Source organism: Tyto alba, unplaced genomic scaffold (assembly GCF_018691265.1).
Source record: "Tyto alba isolate M040663 unplaced genomic scaffold, T.alba_DEE_v4.0 Super-Scaffold_8, whole genome shotgun sequence".
NCBI classification, from domain to species: Eukaryota; Metazoa; Chordata; class Aves; order Strigiformes; family Tytonidae; genus Tyto; species Tyto alba.
Window position 1 is genome coordinate 24,954,229 of NW_024881329.1, and position 23,887 is coordinate 24,978,115.

The 23,887-nt window shown below is 57.9% G+C and overlaps 1 protein-coding gene across 6 annotated transcripts in view; it reads right to left on the bottom strand.

Annotated features, from left to right (window-relative positions):
- Positions 1 to 20,170, bottom strand: part of CADM3 (cell adhesion molecule 3) — a 33,741-nt gene extending 13,571 nt beyond the window's left edge. The window contains exons 1-8 of one of the 6 annotated variants that reach the window (XM_033005819.2): positions 19,987 to 20,165; positions 4,903 to 5,043; positions 4,536 to 4,688; positions 4,169 to 4,306; positions 3,761 to 3,931; positions 3,096 to 3,186; positions 2,526 to 2,695; positions 390 to 512 (exon numbers count right to left, since the gene is read on the bottom strand). In XM_033005819.2, the coding sequence (XP_032861710.2) occupies positions 390 to 512; positions 2,526 to 2,695; positions 3,096 to 3,186; positions 3,761 to 3,931; positions 4,169 to 4,306; positions 4,536 to 4,688; positions 4,903 to 5,043; positions 19,987 to 20,059 (1,060 nt within the window). In that variant the 5' untranslated portion in view covers positions 20,060 to 20,165. Of the gene's footprint in view, positions 1 to 389; positions 513 to 2,525; positions 2,696 to 3,095; positions 3,187 to 3,760; positions 3,932 to 4,168; positions 4,307 to 4,535; positions 4,689 to 4,902; positions 5,044 to 19,986 lie in introns of all 6 variants that reach the window. The other 5 variants (XM_033005822.2, XM_033005820.2, XM_042784739.1 and 2 more) reach the window with 5 other exon arrangements.
- Between the last annotated feature and the right edge of the window lie 3,717 nt (positions 20,171 to 23,887).

The window sequence follows — 23,887 nt, forward strand, 5'->3', positions numbered from 1 at the left end:
CAGAGGAGGCATTTGGACAAGACAGGGTGGGAAAGACAACACGGCAGGTGTGACAGGACAGGAGAACGGCATCTCGCATGGACACAAGGCACAGGTTGCAGCTCACAGGCAGCTGCTGCAACGACCTGCCAGGAAGAGCTGGAAGGACCATGACGCAGCCGAGCCTCAGCTCTTTGCTGTGTACCACTACCCTGAAGTGCTGAGATGGTGGCTGCAGAGTCCACACACACCAAAAAGCAGCTGCACAGGGACTGGAGTCTGGCTGGGCACCTGGGATGCGGCAAGGGTGTCCCTGGCCCAGGGCTGGGCCACCATCCTCCTGTGGAGCTTCTCCCACTGGGCTGGGGAGCAGCAGGTCCATAAAGAGAGAGAAAAGGAGCTTACGGTACCTTGGATGGGAGCTGGAGTGAAGGATGAAGCGGTGGCCATGGAAGCATGAGAGATGGGCTGGGAAGGGCCCGGCGGAGGGGCTGGAGTGGAGTGAACGTGTGGGGTGGGGAGCTGGGAAAGATCTGGGGAGGACAACAAAAACACAGGGACACAAATCAACCCTGGGAGATGCCAGTGCGGCATGACAGAGCCCATCGGATGGGACATGTTCTTCTCGGCGGCTCCTTCCACAACCCCTTTCTTGGCCACAGGACTTACTCCTCTTCTCCTGCCACTGTCCTCTGGGACACACTGCTGTGAACATCTTCCCCCCCATCTCCTATCTTGCCAGACCCCCTCGTCACTCCTTCCTCTGTGAGGGACCCCACTGGGACCCTCTTGCCTGGGAGCCCCGGTACTGCGGTGGCTGGAAAGTGTCACCCACCATGAGGTGCCACCTACACTTTCCTATGCACATCCTCAGGGACCGCTCTGTCCCCGCTCTTCCTCGCTGCTGAGCAAGCTGGCTGCTGCAGTGGGCAAGCTCAAGGGCTCGGCCAGGCAAGGTGGCTGCTCCAGTGATGGTGCCCGAGACCTGAGTGGCTCTGGAGAAAAAGAGGGAGGGGGATTTGACAAGGGGAACCAAGCCTAGATGTGGAGCTCCTCTGCCAGGGGCTGTGACACCAAGTGAGTGAGGGACACTGGTGTTCTGGGTGCTGTGTGCTTGTGGATGGTGTTGAGCACCCCAGATGCTGCTATGAGCCCGTGGGTGGCTGCTGAGCACCCTGGGGGCTTCTGTGGTCCTGGGTGGGTGCAGAGGGCTCTGGGTGCTGCTGTGCTCACAGCCAGGCTCAGGAACCACCTCCCTGTGCAGACCCAGCACCCAGGAGGATGGGGGGGGACACAAGGGGTGATGAAGGAACAACTGCACAGGGTTGGGCATTTAGGGGCTCATCCTGCGTAAGCAGGGAGGGACTCAGGGGGACAGGGTGCCTGGGGTGCAATTGCTGCCATGCACTCCCTCTACCCACAGCCACATTGGAGGGGAAGGATGTTGAGAGTAGCCAAAACAGGAGGGAAAGGAAAGGGGATGGGGGAGAGAAGAGCTGGAACACGTAGGAGTGCTGGAAGATGGAAAGTCCAAGGCTGGTAGAAAGGAGAGAGATGGCAAGAGATTCGGCAGAAGAGGAAGATAACCCCAAATCCAAGGCCAAAACCACGGGAAGACAGGCTCCTACAGGAAAGCTGCTGCGTGAGGGGCTGGGTGCTGAGCACAGCAGTCGGGGCAGCACCACCACCAGCTGGGGACGGGCCGGAGAAGCGCTTGCAGCCCCACACAGCACACAGCTCTGCTCCATGTGCGACACACAGCACTTGGGTGTAGCAGGGCACAATGACAGCAAACACAGCAGCAGAGCACAGCCAGGGTGGGGGGAGGCAGCAAGGGGACAGTGCTGCACGGGGAGGCAGCAGGTGCTGCCCCTTCCCATACAAGGACAGGTGTCGAGGGGGGACACACTCTGGGAAGACGGGACACAGTGCAAGGCTGCAGCTCCAGTGGCTCAGGGCAAGCCATAGGGCCCATCTCCAGAAGCTTGGGACAGGGCTGCCAGGGCACCTCATGGTTTGGAGGGGCCGGTGCCGTCTGGAAATCGTCTTTGGCTTGTGGTGGTGTCACGTAGAGGCTTTCTGCCTGTGACAGGCACAGGAACACCGGCCTTTCCTCCTGCTCCAGAGACTCCAGCAGAATCCTGCCTGCAGTCCCTGCAGTTCCCCCATCGTACCCTCTCCCACTCGCCATTAGAGGCAACAGGGACTAAGTTCAGCCTGGTCCATGCCGTGTCCCTGCCCTGATCCCCGCAAACTGCTCTCCACTCTTCTTGGCCACAGGCAGCAACCCTGCACAGTGCTGGGCAGGATGGGGAGGCTGGATGTGGTCAGAGGAGCTGGGGATACAGCGTTTTGCCAGCGAGTGTGCCAGGACTCAGCTGCATGCAGGTACCCGCCCTCTGCCACAAAGCCCCCCGCCCACCACAGCCTTCCCTGGATTCACGCACCCCTGCACAGGGAGATGCAGCTGAGATGGAGATGGCTGTGCCAACCAGCAGCTGCTGGGAGAAACCAGGTGATGCCGGGTGCCCTGTGGCCCCACTTACCACTGACGTCGAGGTTGTACTTGGCCACAACACTGCCCATGGAGCTGGTGGCTGTGCAGACGTAGGTGCCGCTGTCACTCTTGTTGAGGAAAGGGAAGATGAGGACACTGTCGGAGCTCAGCTGCAGGGGTGCATCGCTGCCCTCCTTCTCCCACAGGAACTCCTGGGGGCTGTGGAGTGGGATGGCAGTGAGGCACTGCTGTTCTCCCCAGCACTCCTGGCAGGCTGGGGCAGAGCAGTGTCCTTGGCCAGGCAGTGGAGGGGACAGTGAAGGTGTGGGAGTATTTAAGCAGGAGGAAAATACCCCATTTAGAGATGAGCTGGAATGGATCTGCTGCTCCAGGGAGAGGACAGGGGCTTTGTCTGTTCTCCATGGGGTGCCTGGCCCTACCTGGTACTGATGCAAAGCCAGTGCCTGGCCCTGAGCACACACAGAGTTACCTGTGATGCCCTGCCTGAGCTATGGGGAGGGCTAAGTGGTGGTGGTGGTTTTGGGAGCCTGGCAGCGTGAGGACGAGTTGGCCGGGGCCTGGTGGGGCTGAGAAGGAGGAAGGTGATGAGGGGGCTTACATTGGGTTGCCCTGCCCGTCACACTGCAGCTGGAGCTTCTCGCCTTCCCGTGGGTACTGGGGATGTGGCTCAATCCTCGCTGTTGGCTTGTCTGAAAAAGGAGGAGAAGCACAGCTGGGTGACTACCTGTCCCTGCCCCACACTGTGCAGAGGCCTGCTGGCACCCCAAAACCCTGCCTCTGGCACCCTACCTTGGTCCCAGAGCTTCCCGGGCAGGGTTGTAGTGTGAGTGTACCTGTGGGTGGTAGGGTGCACTGGGGTGGGGGTCAGCACTCTGGGAGTGCACACTGTCCACATCCCCCACCCTGGCATCACAGTGGACATGCGAGACACAGGGAATGGGGACAGGCAGGACATGGGAGATGGCACCGACCAGTCTTAGGGAGATGAGGACAGGGACAGGCAGGAGAAACCAAGGGCACGCATGTGCAGGGGAAGTGTCACTGTGCAGTGCCCCTACGTATGACAGAACTACCAAGCATGCAGGCCGATGAGCCTGTATGCGTGTATGTGCAATGTCTGTGTGTACATGTAAATGCAGGGCCATGTGTGTGATGTCTGCTGAACTGTGGTGATGCTGAGGCCTCCTCCATCTTTTCCACCCCTCCACAGCCCTGTCTCCTTCCCCATGTGGCCCTGTCCCATCGTCCCCACGTGCCACATACAGTGGACCTGCAGCTTCTGCGTGGTTGACCTCTCGGAGTTCTGCAGGGACTCATGGTCCACAGTGCAGGTCACTTCGGCTTCGTTGTCCTCCTTGGTGACGCGGAACTCCACCCGGCTGCTCACGGTAAAGGTCTTTCCATTAGGGTCCTCCACCACCTCGGTGCCCTCGTCTGTGGGGACAGGGAACCATTAGAGCTGACATCCACAGTACCCCAGCAGAGGCATGAGGCTGATGTGTTTTGAGCAGGGAACACCCTGTCTCTGTCCCTTTGTTGGCAGTAGCATATGATGCTGGTGTGGTCCAGCACCAGGCTCATCTGCAACCCCTGGTGCCCCACCTCTGCCTCCACAGTGTTTCCCAGCTGTCCCAGGCCCTTGGGGCAGAGCCCCACTGCTTGGGAACCCACCCGTCAGCTCCTTGTTGCCCTTCTTCCACCGGAGCTGGGCCGCAGGCTTGCTGCCAGAGGACCGGCAAGTCAGCCGGGCTATCTTCTCCTCATCAATGGGCTGCTCATGGCCAAAGATTTGGGGTTTCTGGGGGATTCCTGGTAAAGGAGGAGACAAGAAATACAACAGCGTATTAGCTGTGTGTGTGCTGCCACCCAGAGGCGGATGTACACGCAAAGACGTGTCAATAAACACAGCAAGAATGAGTTAATAGGTAGGGATATGGGAGTAGCAGAGATGAACGGCTGTATGGACAGCATCTCGCTGGCAGGGCAGTAGCAGCTGAGAGAATGGGAACAGATGGGGGGGCTGCCACGAGTGGCTTACCCAGCACGGTGACCAGGGCCTTTGCAGTCCGCACAGGCATGGTGAAGATGGAGCAAGTATATTCCCCCTCATCTGACAGCACCACATCACTGATGCTGATGGTCAGCTCGTTGGGCGTGGACCTCTCCAGCTGGATTCTGTTATCTCGTAGGGCTGGGGGGAAGGGGGAAACAGGGTGTGTGACAGGCTCAGTACCACCACACCCCTTTGCTAGTTCGTGTTTTGCCCAGTGGCATCAGTGTTGATGCGCAGCAGGAGGGAACATCACCCTCCGGGACATCACTGTCCCTGGTCTGCTTTCCCCCTGCCTGTCATTGCTCTGGACTTGAGCGATCTGCTCTCTCATCCCCAGTTCATGTCCACATACCTCGTTTCTCCCCAAAGTAGAGGGTCTGCTGGGCAGGGTTGGACCACTGCAGCGAGGAGTCATCAGGGTCCTCCACCTGGCACTTGAGCACCACTGTACCACCAGCTACCACGGTCTCATCCGATGTTGTGGGCTGGCTCTCTGGACACAGACAGGGCAGGTTAGTGGGGGCCTGGGCAATGCCTTTCCCCAGGTATGCAAAAACATCACTGAGCAACCAAAGGAAGGGAGGGAGGAACACAGCAGTGTTCCTCAAACCCTTGGGACAAGTGGGGCTCCAGGGCTGGGCTGAATACAGCTTGCTTGGGACAAACATTTTTTCCAGCTGACCCCAAGCCCTGGATGGCCAGGCTACACAGACTGGGGTAGAGGGACTGAGTCACCCTGGCTCAGCTGATCTGGGTGGCAGCATGGAGGGCCAGTGTATATGTGTGTATATCTGGGAGCATCTGTACAGTCCCTTGAGCATGGATGCATGCGCACACACACATGTGCTCATGGGCATGTGTGCCTCTCCAGGGACAAGGGGTTTCCAATCACACAGGCAGCGTGCTTGGAGCAGGGCCGTCCTGCACACCCTTGAGACAACAAGGACCCATTCATGGGCACGTGTCTGCCTGGGTCTCCCACTGCAATCCCATTCTCCAGCAGGGAACTGCACCGCTGCAGCTGCGGAAGCAAGGACCTTCGGGCAGGACCTGTCCTGCCACTCAACCTGCAGCACCCACTGGGAGGGCAGCTTCTGGGATGCTGCTGTCCCCAGGCAGTAGCTCCATGCCAACCTGCACAGACACATCAGTGTCAGGCTGGGCTCCAAGCACGGCCCCTGGGGCTGCTGGAAGATACAGGCAGCCGGTGCCACCAGGCATGAGCAGGACTATGCCAGGAGGCAGCAGGAGCGCCTGGCATGGGCACTGGCTGAAGGCACCTGGGCAGACAGCAAGCCCCACTCCGCTGCCCCGGCAGTGCCAGCAGGCCGGGACTCACACCCACCGTGCCTCCGTGCCAAGCACCCCACACCACGGATGCTCCGCTGGCCATCTCCACCCCTGCCTCCAGCAAAAGCAGCTGCAGACCATCAAGTGTGGCCTGTGGGGTGCAGTCAGTGACCCCCTCTCCCTGTCATTCCTTAAGGGGATTTTCTCTTGCTCACGCTGCTCATGGGCTGGGCATGTCCCTTCCCAGGCCGCATTTCCTCAGCAAAGACATTGTCCTTTGCTTCCTTCAGACTCCTCGGAGGGCTCCATGGTGCCGAGCAGCCCAAGGGCAGAGAAGAGCAGCAACAGATCAGATAACTACCCCGCCTGTCCCAAGGACAGCTATTTTGGGAACGCTCATGTGCCAGTGAGCTGAGCAGCACTGGGAGGAGAGGACAGTCTCTCCCAGCCTGGGGGCTGCAAACCCTCCTCATCCAGCTGAGTCCAGAGGCAGCCACACAGACAAGAGGGAGGAAAACGGATGCTGCTGCTATTTGCACTTCGCTCACGTGCTGGACATGGTTCTTCACTAAGTGGTGTCTTCTACCTGCCCAAGTTACTGATGTTTAGGCAGGGACTAGGCCTCAGGACCCCCAAGCCTTGGGTAGTCCTGCCTGTGTGCCCATGCAGGGTGCAGTGCAGTCCCAATTTCATGTGGTTGTTTTCCTGTGCGATACTCACTGCCTGGGAGAAGCTCTAGTTACTGGAAGGAGAGCGGTAGAAGCAACTTCAGCTGAATTTTCCCATTTTCCACTCAGAATGGTGAAGGGAAATATCTTCTTTTGCTCACACTGCAAATTCCCCAAAGCTATTGCAGGGAGCAGGAAGGAGTGAAGATGTTTTGGAGGAAGGCAGGAAGACAAGGCTGCCATGCTTCCCAGGGACCGCTTGGCTCACATCAAACTCCATGAAAGCCCGGGCTGGAAAGTGTATGAATCCCTCCTTGCCCACTCCCAGCAGCCAGAGATGCATCAAATTTGGATTAAAAATATTCCCAGGGTAAAGACTCTCTCCAGCTCCAGGAAACTCCCCATCACTAATGCCAGTGTTTCATGCTTGCTACCAAAATTTTGCTCCTCTTCACCTGCCTGGGTTTGATGGCCAGCCCTCAGCCATTGCGACACTCCTGCCCAGTCGGCTGAAGAGCTCTGGTTCCCACCTCCTTCCCTGCAGACACTTACAGGCAGTGACTAAGCCTTCCTTGCATACCAGCCGGCCAGAGCCCAAGCCTCACTCCACAGCCTGTTCCCAGCTGATCACAGCCCAGGCTCTTCCCTGGCACATCTCCATCCTACTCAAGGCCTGGGCATGGCAAGAACTCTGGAGAGGACCACCAGGGCCCCTGATGCTGGGGACAGCACCAGGTGAGAAGGACAGCCCCCCTAGCCATGGGGGACACATCTCTGCCATGTCACACACTGGGGTCTGCAGCTTGGCCAGGGATTGAGGCCGTGGCTCTTCATCTGTTCCTCCTGACTGGGGAGATCTGTTTGTCAGCTTGTTTTAATTTGGTTAGCAATGCCTTTGTGCTGCTACTACTACTGTAATTAGGGGATTAGGCTGTTGCAAGCCACCGTTGTCCAAACTCAAAACACTACAACTTGGATGCAATTTAGGACATGGTCTAAAAACCATGTAGAACAGACCCAACCTCTTAACACAATTACCATTACCTGCCACAGCACTGGCCTCATTAAAGTATTGGTGTGGGGAGAGGTTAAACAGGGAAAGGTGTGTTTCCCCTGCAGCAGAGGCCAGGTGATGCCACCCCCCCCTTGCACTAGGTGACACACAGGGCACTGCACAGTCTCACTGAAGCTCTGGCTCAGCCTTGTTGACGACTCCCCTTCTTGCTCTCTGGCTCACAGCTACACAGCCAAGACCATCAAGACGTGTCTCCAATGTCCCAGCGGCCACACTTTTGCAAGAGCTGCCGACCCATGCCCAGCTCACTCGCCTGTGGACGCGTGCTGGTGGCCCGTGCGGGGTGGGGGGCCACAGCCCCATGCCGGTCCCTGCGGCAGAGCCCCTCCAGCCTGGCCCAGATACTCGGCTCGCCTCCGTGCCTGACAGCTTGGAGGAACAGATGGGCACGGCTGGGCCGCTGCGCCAGTGCGGCTTGATTTAATTAAAAACTGTCGTGGCTGTAACCTGCTGGCCCTTGACAGAATAGGGGCAGAGCTGCCATGGGAGCTGCAGTGGGGCCACGAGAGGAGGGGGTGGCAGGACCCCAGGATCAGCGAGTCCCACCACAGGGAGCTTCACACCATCCTGCTCCTGCCGTGGCCTGCAAGGACCAAGGCACGGTGTCTCACCGCCGCCCTGGCAGGCAAGACCCCTCTGGCAGGGCAGGCAGTGGGGCACAAGGGGCAAAACTGCCACCCCACAGCTGAGGACAGTGGCACACTAAGAAGGAGGGTGCCTCGTGCACTGTGACCGCTCCCAAATCCAGCGCCTCCAGGCCTGGCACAGCCCAGCGCATCCTCCCAGTCAGGTCCTGGGGTTTCCCAAGGAAGATGAAGGACAGTTTAGGCCGCTCTGCCTACATCACAACAGCCGTTCAACAGCATTGTGAAGGGTGCTGCTATGAGAAAGCACCCACAGGGTCCCTGGGCAGCATCCTGGGGACTTGGAGGTATGAGGGGGAGCAGAGCAAGGATGCTCTGGAAAGATGGCTGCAGCAAAAGCTTTCAGGTCTTCCTGGCACGCTGGTTAAAACAGCCTCCATGAGCCTGGGGACATGTGCTGGACACTCAGGGAAGCATCCGCCCTCACCGTGCCAGCGACTGGTGCCAGCATGGAGCTGCTGCCGCCTGACAGCCTGGGCTGGCACAGTCCCCTCGCCCTCCCTCTGCGACACTGCGTGATGGCCAAAGTAGCCTCTGGGGCTGCCCTGCTGCCACGAGCCGGGGGACTGCACGGTCCAAGCCCCAGCATGCTGACAGGGCTTGGCACCAGGCTGCACCAGGGGATGGCTTCTGCTCTCGCGCTGTGGCAAAGGAGGCGAGCACACAGCCCCAGGGATGCCGGCGTTGCTCTGCAGGGGTGAGGCGAGGCAGGAGAAGCCTGCAGTGTTTGAATCCAGCCTTCCCTGCATCACGATGGGCTTGGGCAGGCACAGCCAGCCCAGGACTCCGGCTGCCTGCACAGCCAACAGCCCTCCCATGCTCATGGCTCTCCTCTCCAGGAGGGGGAAGCAGATCCCTCAGATCTACAGCTCCCAGGGGCCACCCAAGCCCCTGTGATCATCCTGCAATAGGGTAAAAAGTTATTTTGCAGATGGCAAGCCAGTAGTGAGGTCTCCTGGCAGGCAGGGGACCCAGCTCCCCCTCCACGGGACCCTCCTGGAGGAGGCCTGAGCCGCCATAGGCAGGGACACTGAAGGTTCAGTTACTGTCTCAGACCCGAGGGTGGGCAGAGCAACCTCTGGCACTCCAAAAAACACCACAGTAAAGGCTTTGCCAGGCCCCATTTTTGGCCAAGAGCTGCTGCCCGTGTTTGTTTCGGATCCCAGTTGGCGCAAGGCAATTAGAGAAGCACTGCACTCTAGAAAAATCAATATTTCATTAATTAAACCTGTGCACTTTTGCAGGGGGGCTGCATTAATATTTATGAGGGAGAAAATGATGTACACGTCTCTCCTGGCTCCTTGAACCCAGAAGCAGGACCTGCCAGCACTCACGTCCCTTTCTCAAAGGTCTGCAGCTCTGCTGCTTCCAGCCCTGGAACACTCCCATCTACAGACACACAAATTCTCTGCAGCACCACATCTCCGGGGGCTTTTGCCACAAAATGCCATGGCATGCCTTCTGCCTTCCAGGAGCCATTTACCCGGAGCATTTTCAGGGAAGCGGTGAGCGATGCCTGGGCAGAGCACTGCAGCCCAGAAGCCTTCACAGTACATTTGGAGGATGTCCTGCTGCCCACACCAACCTCGGCAGGGCAGTGCGTTCGCCGAGGCCTGCCAAAAGCCAGAGGCACTTCCAGTGGCAACCACAGTCAAGGTAGGCAGGAGCTGGAGCTGCCACGACCCTCTCCCAGCCTCTGCCAGGCACGTCCACTCTAACCCCATCAGAGTCTGCCTCCAGGCTTTGAAAGCATTTCTGTTGGGGCAGAAGCAGCCCCAGAGGAAAACACCCACTGCTCAAATCCTTCAGACGCCTCCAGTCCACAGCCCAAAAAAACACTTGTAATTTTCCTCATTCTTTTCTATTGAGTCTAGTTTCGTCATCATAAAGATCCAATTTGTCTCTGTTGACACAGTCATTTTCTAAGGCAAGTTATCTCCTCTCCGAGGACTGTATTTTAATAATTCACTCAGCAGCCATGAACTGCAAAAACTGCATTTGCAGCTGCAGGCATTCTTCCCGCGCAGTGACACTGGAGCAGCCTGGCCAAGGTGGCAGTTTTGAACTTGGTGGATTGTGAACCTGGCCAAGCAGGTTCAGACATCTGCTGTGCAAGCTTGCTTGCAAGCTGATTTGAGCAGCGTGTGAATCCACAGTCTGGGATACCCACAGCCCAACTTCCAGGCTCCTCCTCACTGGCAGCTGACTTGCTCCAGATTTTGTTAGAGGGGGAAACCTGCTCTACTTTCAATGCATCTGCTCAATGTTACCCTGCACTCCTCTTCACTGCATGCCTCCCTGTGGAAGAAGACAGCCTTGCCAGTGTGCTCCAGCCCTCAGAGGATGCATCCCTCTGGGAGCTACAAGGCAAGGGGCCCTCCTGCAGCACGTCCAGGGCCAGGTCCTTTTCCAGTCCCATGGCACTTAGACATCTGTCATGGCTGCAAGGCCTTACCAAGTGCTGTCACCAAGAGGCAGCTAGCAAGATGGGACAGCTCTGTGCCAGACAAGCAAGAGCAAGGCAGAGGAGGATATGGGCAGCAGGAGGTAAAGGGAGCAGATAGAGGGCCAGGCTGCAGGCTGAAGATCAAAAAGTGGTGACAGGAATGATGCAAGAAACCAGGCTGATCTTGGAGAACACTAGAATTGGGGACAACCCTGTATGCCATTACCCAGCTGCTCTCCTGGTGAGCAAGGGTATCCCACTCTCAGGCTAGGCAGGCAATTCTCCCCAGCACAGCAAGACCACAGGGGCTGTGGCATCCAGGTGCTTCAGCAAGTTTCCCAGGTTTTCCTCACCCTCATAGGGATAAATCCATCCAGGATCCCCATTTGCACCCTCCGGTGCCAAAACCTCCCCCTCTGGCCCCTCTCTACCAGCATTCACCCTTGTACCTGACGCCCACAGCAGCCAGTCTCTCTGACCCATCCTTCCCACAAAGCAAGGGATTTGACCTCAGGGTGACAAAGGACTGTCATATTAATGCAAATGCTCACTAGAAGTGGAAAACACAACCCATTAAGAGTCTGCACCAAACTCCAGATCTCTTATATACAGGGATACTGTGACATGCCACTCTTCAACAGTTGGCTCTTCAGCAGTCAAGCCCTCTGCTGTGGGGAGCTTGTGATGCGGAGTATGAGATCTAGAGGTTAATGGAGGAGTGACAAGGGGACCGGCTGTCCAAGCTCCCCACATGACAGGAACTTGCTCCTTGCAAGTGAAGCAGTCAGCCAAGTGCAGGGGCTTCATGCCTTCAAATGTGGCCCACATGAAAAACCCCAACTCCCAACCCTAAACACCAAGGTCTCTACTATTTCTCTGAAAACAGACATATACATAAATGTTCTCTGGGAAAGGGCAAAGCAAGAGGACCCAGCTCCTCATCCCAGCCTGCTCTGAACCCTGGAACTTTGCTGGGGTTCTCCCAAAACCACAGTAGAGACTTTGGTCACAGCCTCTAGGACCCCACCGATGCTTTCCAGCAGTGAGGGCAGCAGGGTCCTGGTCCAAAGGGCACTGACACTCAACCCTGAGCACCACTGGCAAACTGCAGAGCTGCATCCCGCTCCCAGGGTGTGGGGATGCAATCACCGCCCTGCCAGAGGGTACAGTGAAAGCTGACAGCTGCCTGTGACACCTGACCAGGGTTAAGCAACTGAAACATGGCCAGCAATTAGCAATCAATCAGCAGCCAAGAGCAGCCAAGAAAGAGAAGCAGCTGAGGAGAGAGGCTGGTTGCAAGTGCTGCTGAAGCTCTCAGATCAAAGGATGCCCTCCTCCTCCAGCCCTGGCTGGCTGCTTTTAGAGCAAGCTGACAGAGGCCCTCCTGCGTGCCTTCAGGTACATCCCCCACCGCACGCCTTCCTCTGCTGCCACACATGAGAGCGGAGCTGGGAAGCAGCCTCTCCTCTGGGACCAGCGGGACTCTTTCTGCCCTATCAAAGCACACAGCCCGGTCCCACCCCGACACCGACTGCTCCTTCAGTTGCCCCAGGGCCAGACAAGCCCCTGCAGAGAGCTGGGATGGGAGCAGGCTGGTCCAGGGACGAGGGAGCTGGGGAACCCCTCTGATGGCAGCAGCAGCAGCTCCTGCCTGCAGCTTTGGCAGCCGCACAAACGCAGGCTGCCGCTGGCAGCTCTGCTCAGTCGTGTTTGCACATTCACACCGGTCTGGCGGCCAATTAGCTCAGCAAAAGGCAGCAGCATCGTCAGGGAATCCCGGTGCTGGGCACAGTGATTGCCTCCTTCTGAGGCCACCAACAATCCCATGGCTGAGAGGATCTGTTGCCACCCCGACCCACAAGTCGCTGGCCAAAGCCCAAACCTGCAGCCTGTCTGAGGGGAGCTGAGACCCCAGCTCAGGCACACACTGCACGCGAGCCTACCAAGTACAGGCAAGGCCTTGGAGGAGGCAGGACAGAGATGAGGGGGAAAAGCCCCGTTCTGGGCCACCACAAATCATCCAAGCACCGTGATAGCCATCCTCAGTGTCAGAGCTTTCCTGGGACCCTCCAAAAGGGGAATAATTCCCTTACAAATGAGCAGCAAGCTCACCCGGACCCTCCAGTCTCAGGCCTCCCTCCGGTGCAGGACAGCAGCGAGCAGAGTTTGGCAGGGTGACCCCTCTCCAAGGGCCCTCCTCCAGTTTGACAGCAAACAGCTGATAACTACTTTTTTGGAGCATGTTTTTTAGCTCCTACCCTAAGGCCAATCTCCAACATGACTGTTGCCAAGGGAACAAGCTCTTTGCTTTGACAGTTCTGTTTTAAGGATCTCCCGCCTGCCCAGCAAGGTGTCTCAGAAATGGTTGCTTCGGATGCCCTGGTATGTCTCTTGTTGCTTTGCAGGCATCTAAACACTTGCAGCAGAGCTCTGCCTAAGCTGGCATGAGAAATTGTCACTCCCAACTGTCTGAGGATTAAATACAAAAGGTTGTGTAAGAGGATATTTATAACACAAATAAGAAATGGGGAAACCCTGGCAGCTCTGCTCCCCTCTTAGGGGACAACATGCCAGCTGATGGGCACCACACGCTAATGCTGCCTCCTGACTTTCTGGAAAGACAGGAGGGAAGAGTAATTTCAAAAGATTAAATACCTGTTCAATCCTGCTGGTCATTTAGGTGACTGCAGTGGATGCTCTGCTGTGCCCAGCTGCAGCAGGGAGTCCCCACATCCCAATGGGTGCTCAGGGAGAACGGAACACCCTCAGCTTTGGCTGTGGCCCACCAGGTCATCCCTGTTGTTGCATGGTCTGTCCCTTTTGGAGATGAAGTCTCCAGCATCACAGATACAAAAAAAAAAAAAAAACAACCCCAAAAAAAAACCACCCAGAAACCAAAGCTGGTGAGATGTGGAGAGGCAATACAGACCCCCCCAGGAAAGCAGGAAAATGCTGATCTGTTACTGTGTTATCTGCTTGGGGTTAAGATGCTTAAAGACAAGCTAAGAGCAGAGCCCTGCAGCACACAGGCAAGGTGGGAGCACTGTTGGCAGCATGCTGTACCACTGGGCCCATCTCCCCACAGCTTCCATGACACAGAGGAGAGCAGAGTGCAAGCCTGATTGCAGCAGAAAGGAGCACAAGGCAGCAGCTCCAAGGGGACCTTATAGCAGCCTTACAGTGCCTAAAGGGGGCCTACAGGAAAGCTGGGGAGGGACTCTTTGTAAGGGAGTGTAGTAATAGGATGAGGGGTAATGGTTTTAAACTGAAAGAGGGTAGATTTAGATTAGACATAAGGAAGAAAATCTTTACTGTGAGGGTGGTGAGTCCCTGGCCCCGGGTGTCCAGAGAAGCTGTGGCTGCCCGCTCCCTGGAAGGGTTCAAGGCCAGGTTGGACGGGGATTTGAGCAACCTGGTCTGGTGGAAGATGACCCTGCCCATGGCAGGGGGCCTGGTCCAGATGGTCTTTAAGATCCCTTACAACCCAAACCATTCCATGATTTTGTGAGTTACTGCCCTGGGCACTGTGCCAGCACAGATATCACCAAACACATCCCACCTCTGGAAAACAGGTCCCCAGGGTGCACGGGGCAATGGGGTCCCAACAAGCCCTGTCTTTTGGCACAGTCAGCCCTGCACTTGTCTCCAGGATGGGAAAGTGAATCTGGCTCCTGTGCAGCACCTCAACAGTGGGTGGTCCAGGAAACCTGCTGCTCTGTACCACTGGCCACTCAGACCAGAAGCATCACAACTTTCTTTCCCTGGAAATGATGGCCTGAAAGCAGCAGCAAAAGCAGTGGTCTGGAGAAGCTAATGCTCCACATTGGGCTTGCTGGTAAATATTGTAAGGTGAAGAAGAGCACCGCCTGGAGCATCACCTGAGGAAGGGGCAGGTCCCCTTAAGCAGGATCCTGCAGCAACAAGGGGAAGCTCGCAGCTCTGCGCAAACCCCAGGGTCATCTGGAAAGATGCTGCTGTCTGTCTCCGCAGCAAGCATTGCTGCCCTCCAGCACATCCCTGTGACACTGGGGAGCCCCTGCCACCCCTGAGCAGTGGGAGCCACAGCCTCCAACACCTGCCCGTGTACACACCGGTTCCTGTGCCCTCAGCCTGCATTACAGGGGAGGCAGAGCGTGATGCCAGGCAGGTGACTGGAATGGTTAAGTACATTCTTGCCCAGCCCTCATCATGCATCTCAGCTTCTCTGCCTCCCTCCACTGTTATTGACTGCTCATTTTAGGTAGGCTCATCTGGATTAGTGCTTCTGGCATCAAGGGCTGCCCAAACACAACACATAGCATTGCTGTGTCTGACTCCCGCCTGGCTCCTCTTTTTCCACCCCCAGCCAGCATGGCCCTCCCTCTGCCACAGCCACCACACAGTCCAGGCCCAGAGCTGGCAGCGACAGAGGGGCTGAGACAACCCTGGGTGAAAGCAGGAGCTCTTTCGGGGTGGGATGGAAAGCCTCATCTCCCACCTGCCCTCGCAGGCAGGCAGAGGAGTCAGGACACCAGGGAGATCACTTGCACCTCACCATCACTGCATGATGAAAGCTCTGCTGCTGCATTGCTCCATGGCTGCAGGTGCTTGGCCTAGAGCAGAGGGGAGAGAACTGGACCAGATGGTTCAAGATGAGCTGACCCAGTATTTCAGAGGAAGAGGATTGCATACATCTGACTAGATGGGTGTCACAGCACTGGCATCACTTTCAAGGTCCCATGGAGTCACTGAAGAGCCAAACAACGAGGAGGCAATTCAGTCTGTGCAGACACAGCATCAGGTGACCTGAATGGCCAAGCCACTACCTGTGCTGTAAAAGGAGCCCGGAGTTCAGATGTAGACAAGGCTGGGCACCGGGGGTACCGTGCCAAATGCTGGCACGGGGAACAGAGCACTTCCCATAAAGCATCTGCACAAGCAGACCATGCTCTGCAGTGGCTCTGACACAGCAACAGACATGTGGGACCCAGGAGAACAAGCCCAGCAGCACACAAGCAGAGCCCACCAAGCTCCAAGGCCACCACACTGTCACTGTCACCAGCAAAGGCATCTTGGACACATGTTCACATCCTGCACCACCTCCTACCTCGTGATGCTCCTTTCCTGTGAGGACCCAAATGGTCACACTACAGCCCGGATTGGGGTAAAACTAGGTTAAAACCAACCTAGTGAAAACAAACAAGAATGTTAGCTTTAATGCAGATTCTTCCATCTGGCTAAGTGCCTGGCCGTGCCAGCACCAGTGACTACCCAGATGTAGACGCCTCCAGTTACTCCGGCAACTCCAACACCCCTGGCGAGGCAAGAACGTCAGGCAGAGCAAGAAGAGGCAGTGTCTAGCATGCAGGAGACCTCACAAGCAGGGAATCCTGGGCAAGTAGGGTGCCTCCCTCCATCCCCCTTCCAGAGAAGGAAAGGTACCCAACACTTGGGAGGTGCTCAACTTGTGCTTCAGCAGCAACACCCCAGTCTGTTGGGGATTTCTCCTCTGGCCAACAGACCAAGTCACCGCACTTCCAGCAAACATCCCGGCCTCAGTGCCACGGACCATGTCAAAACCTGAGGCATTAACAGGACAGTGGCAAAATTCCTGTCCCATGGCAGCAGTGCCAGCGCATCCCCTCACTGTCTGGGTATGTGGCAGGGCAGCTCTGCAGCAGCTGATCCCATGTATTGTCTTAAAATCCAACATTGCCTGTTGAGCCTAATGTGTTATGCCAGACAGCTGAGTGATAGCTTTCGCACTCCCCATCCGGCTCCCTCTGCCCGGCTGCTCAGAGGGATGCTCTCCTCCAACTGACACGTTGATCCCAGCTGCATCGCCGCTGCAAGAACAGCTCACCTCCCCCAGGCAGCTGATCAGAGTCATCCAAAATCAGGACATCCAGGTATCGAGTGATGCAGATAGGTCACACTCCCTCTTCTCGTGCCTGCACACGACCGCCTCATCAGGGATGTCACTGCTTCCTCTACTCTAGTGCCAAGGGCTTGTGCTGGCACAGAAAGAGACTTGTAGCATATGGTGAGCCCTAATGACATGTAAGAACAGGGCTTCTGCACACATTAGTTGGGTAAAAGCACTGCTGTAAGCAGCAAAGATTTACATTAGCTTCAGACAACTACCAGGCTTCCACCACCCCACTTCTGCACACTGGGGCTCCCTGCCGCAGGCCCAAGGCCGATGCTACAGGTTGGAGGTTGCACATAGCCTCCCACAATCTGGTTCAGGACCAGGGCTGACATGTCCGCAAAGCTCCTCCTGAGGGAAAAGGACTACAGGACCTGCAGCTGCCATCTGCTCTAGGGCTGGAGATGGTTAAGAGCCCTGAGAGTCCAAACTTCAATCCCAGCCCTATATTCCTGCCAATAGACACTGTTCCCACACAGGCAGGGCAGGGTGGATTACTTCTTACAGAAAGGACAGCCCCTGGAAGCACAGGGCATTTCACCAAGACAGAGAAGGCTCTTCCTGGGTGGTCTGGCCAAGCAGACACCTCCATCAGCCTCAGAAAGATGAAGCCACTTTCCAGGAAGGGGAGAGTCTCCTGAAGCTGCCTCCTTCCAAACACCAGGCAGGGAGCTCATCTTGCCTGGCTTCAGACATCTCAAGATGGTCTCCAGGCTCTCCTCACCCAACAGGGAGGCATGGGCACAAGCCACCTAACCAGCCTCAGCATCTACAGGAGACAGAGCAGTCCTGGCCCCTCCTGCTGTGGCATCTACACCTGGTCAGGCAGACCCAGTTCTAAGACCTTCAGTTTTAAGGTTTCTCCTAGCAAGAAAAACGCACATGATGAGTGGACCAGCTCTGGTATGGTGGGAGGCAACTGGATGAGAGACCTGAGCTCAGATCCCTGCTGTACCAGTGAAGCTGCCCAGCCTCCCCCCTCACTGTGGTTGGAGGGTGGTGCTCCTGGTGCTGCACATCGAGGGTTGCTCAGAGCCCGCAATGCCAGTGCCCCGGCAGGATGAGGTTGCTACCGAGCACAGATAAAAACAGCCCCGTGAAGTCTGGTTTTGGCATGCTGTGGCTGCCCATGGGACAACAGTAGGGCACTGTTCAAACAAAAGGGTTACACAACTCTAGAGTGGAATAACTCTACAGGGGGAATAATCCTTGCAGCAAGGACACCCACGCATCCAGCCCAAACATTCAGAAATCTGCCGACAGCAGCACAACACCAGCCAAGTGCACAAACACAGACCCGGTGTGAAGCACCAGCGTTTCTAGTGATCTGGCAACTTCAAGGGGCTCTGCTGGGCCCTGCCATGGTTGTAGCTTTGAAATCCAGAGCACTGGAAGAACATTTCTTCAAGGAGGAGACAGCTCCTCCATTCCTGCCCCAGGACATGCTGGTAGCTGATGGCTGAGGGACACAAGGGTAAGGCACCGACCACAAAGACAAGCCAGCAGCTTTTTTTTCCAAGCATCTTCCAGCAAGCCATCTCCTATGCTCCCAAAAGCTTTTTGGGGATCTGTTTGTCTCGCTGCATCAGACAACAGAGAGCCTGGCAGCTCATGGCCAGGGCTGGGCCACAGCAGCAAGCCAGCCCTGGAAGAAATCTTGCAGTGTCATCATCCAGGCTGCATCCTGCCCTAGGACTACACGCAACTTCAGGTCATGGCCACCCCTCCTCATGTGAGCACTTGCCTGGCTGCTCAGCCACCCCCTCCTGCCCAGCTCCGACCCATGAGCTGAGCATCATCATGCACAGGATGCCAGGACATCCCTGTGCCGTGGGACTGAGCATCACCCACACCCAAGTGACTCTTTCAGGCTCCTGTGGGAGGACTGTGGCCATAACCAGAATAAATCCTGTGATTCGTGGATGGGAACACAGCCACCAACCCACACCAGCCCCCAGAGCAGCTCCGCCTGTGACAGTAACCTCCTCCACTAAAGGGACAGGACACAGGGGAGGCACTGGCAGGGGAAGACAGTGGGAGGCTTGCTCCTCACGCCAGCACAGGCAGCCCAAGCCACGGGCAGGGGGCTGCTGCCTTCAGACCTTTTACCCTCTGTACCACAATTGCCCTCGGGACCCTTGATCCCAGGGCCACATGCTCATGCCAGAATCACCTCCCTGCTTCCAATAAGCCACAGGCAGGGACTCCAACAGCGATCAGACCCTCTCTCCTGCTGTCAGCCCCTGTAACACCCCCCAAAACACAACACGCAGATCAGGGCTTGAGACCAGGCCCCAGACAGCTGCTGCCTCTCCCCATGACCTGCTCCCCAAATACACACAACAGCAATTTTATCACAGCCAGTGATTCCCGACACAGCAAATGCAGCCACCAGCAGCCTGACAGAAATTACAGGGCCCTAAGTGGTTGAGCACTGGCAACCCAGCAAGTGCTGCGCAGTTGAATGGTTATGGAAAACAAGGTACTGTCATCGATGAGCCCTTATCAAAATTACATTTGCTTTGTAGCCCTTCATTCCTGGCTGCCTCGCCCTGCGCTGCTCACCACTGTGGCGTATGGCGGGTAAACACCCTTTGTCTCAAGGGCCGATGCTCCAGCCGAGCCCGGTGCCTCCCAGTCACCCAGCACCGGCCAGATGCTGGGATGCCAGCTGACATCCCGACAGCCGAGGGACCCCAGCAGGATGGGGAGCGCCTGCCCATCACCCCAAAGAGGGGGGGGCTCCGACCGGCCAGCTCCCACCGAGGGCTCCTGGTCCGCCGGGGGGGAAACCGGGGACACGCCCCATCCCGGGGATGGGTCCCCCCCACCCCGGGGAGGGTCACCACCCCCCCCCCGGGGGCTCCATCCCCCGCCACGAGGGTGTCTGCCTCCCCCCGGGGGTTAGCAGCGACCCCTGCCATCCACCCGGGGGGTGGCTCTACCCCACCGGGGAGTCTCCATCCGCCGCCCCCCCGCCTCCCGCGGCTCCGCCCGCCCCGCCGCGGGCAGCGCCGGGAGGGGCCGCGCTCCACTGCCGCCGCCCGCCGGGGCCTGTCTGGAACCTTCCGTCGCCCCGGCTCCGGCCCCGCCCCGGGCGGTACGCGGCGATGGGGGGACAGGGCGAGCAGCACCGGCGCCGCCGTGACCTTGAGCCCCGCCGGCCGCCCGGGGCCGCGGCAGCCGCACCCGCCTGGGGCCGGCGGCGGCGGGCGGGCCCCGAGGGCAGGGCCGGGGCGGGGCGGCGGGGCGGGGCGGGCGGCACCTGCCGCGCCTGACCCACATAACGGGCGGCTCGGCCCCGCCGGTCCCCGTTCCTCCCGGCGGCGGGGGCGCACCCCGCCAGCTCCCGTCGCGAGTGATGGCGGGGAGGGGGCTCGCCCCGGCCCCGGCCCCGCCACTCACCGTCGCGGGAGAGGTTTCCTCGGGCGGCGCCGAAGCAGGCGAAGAGCAGCAGCAGGAGGCCGAGGGGCGGCATGGTGGCGGGGGCCCGGGGCGAGCCGAGCCGCAGCGCAGAGGCGGCAGCACCGGGCGCGCTCGCTGCTCTCCGGGCTAGAGCCACCGGTGCGGCAGCGGCGGGGATTAAATAGAGCGCGAGGAAGAGACCATTCGTAGCACGGCGGCGGGGGGGGGGCGGGGGGGACGCGCCGTTGCCGCCCCTCTCGGCCCCAGTGTAAACATGCCCGCTCCGGCCGCCGGCCCTCCCCGCACCCCGAGGCGCAGTGGTGTGCTCCACATGCGCGACTCCCCGCGGGAGGCAGGTGGGCGCGGGCAGGCGGCGGCGGGGGGCGGGCACGCGCGCGCTCGGGGGTCCTCGCGGTCCCCGTCCCGCCCCCGCGCTGAGAGGGCCCGGTCGCAGCTCGGTCGCGATTTGTCGGGTGGTCCCGATGACCCCGATCCCGGGCTGAGGGGGTGCCAGTCTGGCGGATGACCTGCTCCCGGTCCCAGCGGAGCGCCTCGCAGCCCCGCGCCTCGCAGCTTCGCCCGGTCCCGAGGGGGACCCTCCCGGAGCGTCGGCCCCGGGTCTTCGCGGGCCCGGGCACTCCCTCTGGACCCTGTCCCCGTCAGAGCCCACCGCGTCCCGCCCGCCTCTGGCCGCGGACAGGCGCTGTGCCGCCGTGGGTCTGCTCCACTCGTGGGGAGCGCAGCGACGCAGACGGTGTCCCCGGGGCCGGCCAGGGCGCCGGCCAGGCCGGGCTCCCCCTCCGCGGTGACTCTCCGGGTGGCTCTGGGATCTGTGGCTTGGGAAGCGCGTGGCAGAGCAGCGGGTTGAGCGATGGGTGGCTGGCGGCGGCCACGGGAGGTGGGTTGCCCACTGTCGTCTTCTGCTGCTCTCGAGGGTCCTTGGCCCCGCTGGCTCTGGGATCGCTCCCTTCTATACCACGTACCCGGCATAGGTCGGTTTGCAAACCAGCCTCCATGGCTCCTGCAGCCGAAGGCCCAGCTTTGGCTTTCCTCTGGTTCCTGCAGCCAGCCTGCTGAGCGCAGATGAGCGGACCACGTGCACCTTGTTTGATGCAGGACAGTCCTCTCAGTGCTCCGGGGGGTCAGAAGGACTGCAGCGGGAACGCTGGGGTGTGACTCACCAGGGTTGCTCAGCCTGTCTCTGCTCCTCAGGGTTGAGGACTGCCTTTCTGTCTCTGCAGCAGCCCATGTACCACCCGGTCTCATGACTGGTCCTTGCTCAGACTTGCAGCCAAATCACATTTGGGGTGAAGTCTGCGTTTGTTCCAGTCCGTAGCTGCCAGTTCCTATAAAGTCAGTGTCCAGCCCTTGCTATCCCATGGCATCTCGCAGGCAACTCTTTCATCCACTGTTATCATCCATTAGATGGTAACATCCAAGTGCTAGTTCATGCTAGCCCAAATGTTTTTAGCCAACACTCCCTCCTGCAGCCCTAGAGGAGGAATTAACCCCTTTTGCTTTAGTAGGTCTGAAACAAATGCATACATTCATTTCACATGGCAGCGTAAACTCCTCCTCACGTGCTTTTATGCCAAGCTCTTCCACACCCTGATGATCTCCTGCACAAACACTGTGCAAGAGCGATGTCTCTGTTAGTCATAATCTCTGTGGGAAGGGGCTGTGGGAAGAACAGCTTTCTGGTGGTCAGATCAGATTGCTGCTCTGCCTTGATTTTCATCCTGTGTCTGGATGTGGTCCTGAAGGTGATGCTGGGTGTATTAGGGCCTCATCCAGCTGACCTTAGAGGAGTTGCAGCTGGCCCCAGATGTGACTCCAGTGCTCAGGGTGCAGAGCCATGGTCTGTGGGGCAGATTTGGGGACAGTGTGGGCCAAGTGAGGCCACAGGAGGCTCTCCCCAGGTCTTCAGCTGGAGAAAGGGCTGCCTTTGACAAATGGCTCTGGCAACCCAGGGGATGTGAGGACAGCTCACACAAAGTCTTCCCCCAGGTGTGGAGTAAATACAAGCATGGCTCCTCTCAGAGGCATTAGTGTGGGTGAGGGAGGCTCTAGTGGGAGAGTGAGATGGGGCAGGGAAGCTGGAGAGGGTCTTGTGGGATGGCTCCTGGGAGGGTACCATGCTGGGTTGGGCTCTGGGAGGGTGTGGGTGGCTCCTGGCACTGCATGTGGCAGTCAGGGGAGCAGTTTCCTCCAGAGAGGAGGGTCTTGGGTGACACTGGGTCTCTTAGGGACTTTTGTGATCTCGCAGCCTCTCCTCAGATTGCTGGAGGAGGACATGCAGGAGTGTCGTGTCCCTTGGGGCTGTGCCGCAGTTCCCTTGACTGAGGAGGGAGGCTGGGGGGGCACGCTGCCTTCCTGTCGCCGCACTGGCTATGGCGTGGCAAGGCTTCCTCACAGGAGATAATCGCAGGGCAAGGAGCTCTTTGCCTCCTCCCTTCACCCCTGCCTCCCCAGTCGCCTCTCCCAGCCACAGGCTGGAGGCTTCGTAGCTCCAGGCGGTTCTTTAACCCTTTCTCTGTCTCCTGCAAGGCAGGTGTGTTGCAGAGAGTGTGGCTGCCAGCAGACAGATGGCTGTCTCCTGCCTCCGTGGGTGCAGCACCCACACTCTTTATCACATGGGTGGCTCTTGAGGAGTGGTGGCTGGTGAAGGGCAGGGTGGCCGGAGGCAGAGGAAGAGGAGGCATTCAGTGTGCAGCAGGTGCTGAGGGGACGCTCGCCACAACAAATCCCTGTGATTCAGCTCTAGAGCATCTGCCACCACTGGGGACCGAACATTAACAAACGGCAACAAACGGCCGAGGGGGCTGATGTCATGCAGCTGCCTTTGCCGAGGCATCCTGGAGCTCTCCTGCATGGTTTCACTCTGCCATACCCAGGAAGGATGGTGCTCCTCAACTCTGCTTTGCCTGAGAAACCCGCCAAAGTCCCTGCTGGCCTAAATCTCTCTGGTTCTTTCTTGCTGATGACAACGTGGGGCTGTGAAGGTGGGTGTTACATTCAGAGCAGTGTTGACTTCTGGGTCTCCTTGCTCTCTGTGAGTATGTGCCTCTCTTGAACTGGGCTGTTCAGGTCCTCCAGACCCTCCCATGTGTGCCAGCAGTGGTCTGACTTCAGCCAAGTGTAAAGGACTGCGCGAGGTACAGGCTGCAGGTGTAGGACAGTTTTTTTCACCTACGCCACTTAGGTATAGCACCCTTGGGTAGAAGCAACCAGATCTCACTCACCTCTCACTGACAGTTTAAGAGCTGCCAGCCCTGATCGCCTGTGGAAACCTTCCAGCCTCATGTCCTGGATGCAGCTAATATTAATGCTACAGAGGAAGAATAAACCACCCCAGTGTTAACATTCCACCCAGGACTAGCTGGAATATAGAGCTAAAACACTTTACAAAATACCTTAGCAAAGCTAGTTACAATTTCTTCCCCCTGCCCGCCCCAGATCTAAAAAATCTAGTCTGTTTGACCACTCTGTTATCACATCTCTAGAGAAGATTATACCCTCTGATTATCTGAATTTGTCCTTTTCTGGTGTCTTGCCACCTGTCTCCCAACTTTTAGGATCAGACTAGAAGCTCCTGCCTTGCCTTTCTAGTCCCTCCAATGGATACTGTCTCTGGAAGTGGGGTTGAAGGATGGAGTGAGAATGAAGCCTTCTAAATCATCAAATGGGCTCAGTAACATACTTCCTTTTAAACAATCATGTTTTCTAGCCCATGTTTGCTGTTGCCCTGGATAGTGTCTCCCTGGAGGCTCTGCAAAGGCATAGAAATCTCCAGGGAAGGTGTGGAAGATGGAAGGAGAAGAGCCATTTATCATTTCTGTGATATCCTCATCTACCGTAATTGCTTCCTTTAGCCTCTGACAGTCTAACAGCCCCATGTTTT